The sequence below is a fragment of the Nematolebias whitei genome, chromosome 2, assembly GCF_014905685.2.
Source record: "Nematolebias whitei isolate Nwh7 chromosome 2, NemWhi1, whole genome shotgun sequence".
Classification (NCBI taxonomy): Eukaryota; Metazoa; Chordata; class Actinopteri; order Cyprinodontiformes; family Rivulidae; genus Nematolebias; species Nematolebias whitei.
Window position 1 is genome coordinate 18,942,672 of NC_056499.1, and position 5,694 is coordinate 18,948,365.

The following is a 5,694-nucleotide window of genomic DNA, read 5'->3' on the forward strand; positions in this document are numbered from 1 at the left end:
GACTGGAGACCTGTCCAGGGTGTCCCTCGCCTCTCGCACACTTACTGCTGGATATAGGCACCAGTGACCCCCGCGACCCGAAAAGGAAGAAGCAGGTAAAGATAATGGATGGATGGAGTTAGACTTTTATAGATTAATGTATAAGTATAATTTTTTTGTGAATTTTGGAATAATATTTTGACAATTTAACTCATCTGTAACTGGCCTTTATTTATTTTTTGTGTCCTGTGAGGAATTTACTTACTTTCACAAAATGTGGACGACTACAGAAAAGACACTGAACTGCATTTTAGTCAGTTAATGTCCATGAAAAATCTGAGCTGCTGGTTTCCTACCTGTACAAATCACATCCAGTTTATTTGTACATACCTGTTATCATTTGGTCATCTAAATAATGAGCAAAACTAGTGTTCCGTTTCCACGGCAACAACTTCATCGCCCTTGTAGGAAAAGTAGCTCTGAGTGTCTGAAAGCACTAATGCACACAAACATACAGAAACATCCATTTGTAAGAAGCTTACCTGGTATGGATAGAGCGTAACCCCTCCATTAGTTCGGTTCTGGTGCTGATGGGCCTGCAGAGCAGCTGTACTCAGGATGGCGCCACTGCTGTTATTACTGCTGTTCCCACCATTGGTACTGGGGCTGCTTACTGCAGTCACTGGTTGCTGTTGGGCACCGGCTGATTTTACTGAACTGGGGGATCCACTCCGTTTTTCCGCACCGGCTCCCAGACCCAGGGAGCTGGGTTTGGACCCCAGTCTGTGCCCTGCACCTTGAAGTTGTGAGTTTGTTGAAGCACAGCTGGATGCTGGTACCAACGAGGGACTCCCCTGACTGGGGTTGGGTGGTCCATGGCTTGAGCTTGGTGTCGGGGTCTGGCTTGGGCTGGGAGAAGGTGACTGGGTAGATGACTGAGAAAGGAGTGAAGCAGCAGTAGAGGATGAGGAGGAGGAAGGAATAAACTGGGCCGGCCACTCCCGTGACACTGGACCTCCTGGTGCTCCAGATGCTCCGGTTTGTCCTAGAAGTCCATGAGATCCATATGGTCCAATAAGGGCTGGAGGAGACGAGGTGGGAGACAAATCCCACTGGTCCAGAGTCAAGACCATGTGCACAGCTTCCTGTTTGAGAGTAGTGAGGTGCGTGGCGCAGACATCACAACGGCTGTCTCGCTCGTTCCACGCCCGTCGAGAACTGTTGGGCACCTGGAGCTTATCATGGAGGAGGAGTGAGAAGGACGGGTCCTGCGTGGACAAACCAAGAAATAAAGAGATGTTAATGAGACTGGAGGAATAATTACACTCATGACAACTGACCAAACGACAAAGAAATCAGAGAGAGCAATAAGAAATCATAAAATCTCCTGATGCATGCTCAATAATCCAGGTAGAAAAATCTCAAAAAGTTCAATCTGGTCCTCTGGACATTAAAAAAAAACATGTCCAGAGGACCAGATTTAACTTTTTTAGAAAAAAATCATAAAGCTGTTTAGTCCGGATTATTAACTCAATCATCAAACATTTTTATTTTGTTTCAGGTAATATGTAAATCAGGAAAAATGGTTGAATTTTGTTTAATTATTTTGTGATGAATGATGAGACTTTGCACTTTTGAATCATCTGTAAAAGTTTCTGTCTCAGTAAAAACTGAAAGAAATAAAAAGTTTAAAAAAAACAACAAACAATTTCCTAATATTAAATGCTTGACAGTTCCTTTTGCTCAAAAATAAATAATTTATCACCAACATTTAATAATGAAAGCAACTAATTTCTACTTTATATAAGAAGATAATTAATTGTCAATCAGTTTCTGACTGCAAAGTTACTAAACTTTTTTTTAATTAAAAGCCAGTAAACATTTTATTAAAGAAGAAACAGCTCAGTAAAAGTGGTGCAAAATATTTTGTTTATTAATCTCCTAAAATAAGTTCAACTTAAATATTATATATGAGATACACTACCACACTAAATGTAAAATACACTAAAACACTTGTGTTGCAATCACATTAAGTAATTTTGTTAGTTAAAAACAAACATTTTAGGCTGTTTCACTATCTTCTGATGCTTCTCAAGGTTCAAGGTTCTTTATTGTTATTTGCATCACGTGGTACATGAAGTGGAATGAAATTGTGTACTCAAGGTCCCGGTTACACCCAAAAATAGCAATAATATACACTATAAAAAAAATAAAAAGTATACAAGGATCTAAGATATACGCTAAACAGTAATAATATAATACAGTGTATTCTCTTTATTACTATCCAGTTATTCATGCTGTAAAAAAATGGTAGTGTGCATAAAGTATACAAATAGCTTTATGTGCAATGCAAAAAATAAATAAATAAATTAACAAAACAACATAAAATGTGTACTTTGCTTTCCTTAGAGAAGTATCACACAAACCAAAACATCAGAATATATTGCACTAATAAAGGAAGAATGGCTGATATATGAGGGATTCAGAGGATAACCATTTATTTTGACCAGTCAGTGTCAGCATCAATGCCTGCATGTGCAAGCAGGAGGGTGTTTTTAAAGATTAATTGGAACCAGTTGTGCAGAGCAAAACCATACTAAATCTCCTGCTAGGACTATCTGGTCAAAATAACACAGTTAACAAGCAAATGCACTCACACAGAAACACACAAACCCTGATTCAAATCTGTGTCTAAACCTCTTTTGACCCCTGGTGGAAAAAGCACCTCATACACAGTTTACATCCACATCTTCTCCCAGAAGAAAATCTACATTAGCAGATTTTTGAATATCGTACTTTTCGTTGTAGTCACCTTTTTGCATAAATTTACATGCCCTGCAACTTATACAGCAATACTTATTATTTGTTTTTCCCATATTTATAACCCAACTTTTGGCAGAGATTTGATGATCTCACTCATTCTGACATGGAAAATATTGAACACTACCACAGCCACGTCCTCGACTAATACGGCAAGCCAAGTGTCTCATTAATAGGTAAAAGTGGCTATTAATGAGACACTTGTCCTGTCATACCAAGCCACCTTCATCTCGCTTCAGAACTCCTGGAGCAAATGTCAAATCAGCTGCATTTCGCTGCACTGCCCAGGCAAAATGTAGCTGATTTGACCATTAAAGTGCATTTATTAAGTAAAAGTTAGAATGAAACACACCTTTACTATAATTTCGAGCAAACATATAATTGTTTTTAGATGTTAATCTTGTTAAATTCTTGGTAAAGTCCTCTTGTGCACGCTCCTGTGGCCGTCATTTGGCAGCCAATCGATTTCTGGCACAACACCGGCCCACGTTTCTGGGTGGTCAGCAGTAACGCATAACAAATGCAACTTGTACGGTGGTGCAACATGTATGGCGGAAAGTACGGTAGTTCTATAAGAAAATAAAAAAAGTAAAATGGACAAAAGTGTCATTTGAACAGCTGCTTTACCAGCTCAGATGTTTTGTTTTCATTATCTTTTTTTAACCAGGCAAAACTCACTGAGATCGCAGATCTCTTTTGCAAGAGAGAGAGAGTCTAACATGCATGTTTTTGGACAGTGGGAGTAAACCAGATAACACTCACAAACTCCACACAGAAAGTCCAACCTGGGGCTTAAACCCAGAAACTTTTTTTCTGTGTGGCATCAATGCGAACTACTAAACCACATGCTACCCTTTTGAGTAGATAAGTGCATCACATTAGAAGAAAATCACCATGTGTAAAGAATGATGCAAGTGATGGATTGACTTTGTTTACTGGCATCTAATCAATCCATCAGTTGTGAGCATGCACAGTTTGTATGAATGTTTGTGTCTTCAGTCATCAAGTATAAGTTGGACGTCTCCTTGAAGATCTAAACAATCCAACTCTGAGTTAAAGAGACAGATGACTGACAGAAAAACAAGCATCACAACTGATTCACTAACTGTCTCTGCAGTCATGTTTTTGCAATCAGTATTTTCTTTAAGACATTGAGTTTGAGAGTTTATTGTGTGTCTGAGGCACTAATTGGTTTTGGTATCATCAGAGACTGACAAAACAGCTTTAACACAATTTAAAACGCTCTCCCAGTTAGTGGATAAATAAGCTTCTGTCGCTAACAAACCTGCTTACCTCACTCAATCAATACACCCTCTGTGTTTGTGCATGCGTGTGTGTATGTGTGTGTGTGTGTGTTTTATAGGGATACAAAGAAACACTTCATCTAATAGTAAAATGCCCGTTTTTAATCTGAGGGATGCCTGTTTGGCTATATAAACAAACCACAAGACCACCACATGTACACTCATGTAGATGGCAGGAGCATAGTCTGTGGTGTGAGCGTGTGTGTGTGCGTGCGTGTGTGTGAGTGTATGGGTGGGTGGATGGTGTTTAGAGATAGAGTACCTTGTAATTTGTGCAAACCAGTTGGCAGTGCAGTTTGGCAGTCTGGCTCAAAGAAGGCTGAGGTGAACTCTGACATTAAATGCTGCAAACAATTGTTTTTCTCTGTATGTGCAAAAGTTTTCACACAAGCTCCTGAATTAATCTGCATAACAAAAAGAGCAGCAGCCGTAATAATTTTTTTTCTGATTTCCTACTGCTTCATATTTAAAACATTTGGTTTCCCCAACATCCCAGTGGCCAGGGCCAGATTAGTAACCCCAGGGACCCCTGGGCACTGAAGCTCACAGGCCCCCCTCCCTAACCTAACCAAACACCATATTAGGGCTGTTAGCGTTAACACATGCGAGTAATCTAAAAAGATTAACTCATTAATATTACATAATGCAGATCAATCCATTACTATACTTTTTACCAGTGTTCCCACTAAGCAACACGCCATCGCAATCGAGCACTGCTCGTACATTCTCTGTGCACAAGAAGAGCATAGCAGTCTCTACAACCTGTCCCCCGCCTCCCCACCCCAGTCAAAACAGACCTGTGTCACGTGATTTGTGTAGCAATAACAGAAGTTTACGAAGAGGTAAAAAATTCAACCAATGAAATCACAGGCAAACTTTGATTCCAGCCAATCAGCATCTTCTGCAATTTTGGCGCTGATGTGCGAAGAAGCTAAGTAGCTAAGTAGCTACAAACAACCTTGGCTTCTAGCGCTTTTCCAAGCTTTATACTGCATATTCCATCCCATACTGAGGAATAATATTTGACCTAGATTTATCACAGAAGTTTATGGTCATACAACGTCAAACTAAGGCGGTAAGTCAGTTAATCCCACAACTTTTAGCCATTTTTATCATGCTAAGTGGTAGCAAACAGTAGTGCTTGGTGTATAACTGTGTATATCTGGATGGTCAAAGGAAAAGTTTACTAACAGTGGTGAGACCAGCTATGTGGTATGGTCTGGAAACAGTGGCATTGACAAAAAAGACATGAGAAAGAACTGAAAGTGGCAGAAATGAAGATGTTGAGGTTCTCCTTAGGAGTGACAAGGATGGATAAGATTAGGAATGCGATCATCAGAGGTACAGCACAGGTTGAACAACTGGGAGATAAAGTTAGAGAGGCCAGATTGAAATGGTTTAGACATGTCCAGAGGAGGGACAGTGGGTATATTGGTAGAAGGATGTTAGAAATGCAGCTGCCAGTGGCCATCATCTTGTATTTTGCAGGTTGAAATGTGCATAAACCAGTGAAGTCCATGTCAGGTTTTTCATAAGTTTAAAAAAAGATCTTATACAGCCCCCCCAAAAAAAATCACATATTTATTATATA

The 5,694-nt window shown here is 39.7% G+C and overlaps 1 protein-coding gene across 1 annotated transcript in view; it reads right to left on the reverse strand.

Moving 5' to 3' along the window:
• The window catches only part of kif26ba (kinesin family member 26Ba), a 105,820-nt gene that overhangs the window by 65,249 nt on the left and 34,877 nt on the right, over positions 1-5,694 (reverse strand). Inside the window, exon 3 of the mRNA XM_037693612.1 lies at positions 522-1,247. Within this exon, the coding sequence (XP_037549540.1) occupies positions 522-1,247 (726 nt within the window). The remainder of the gene's footprint in view (positions 1-521; positions 1,248-5,694) is intronic.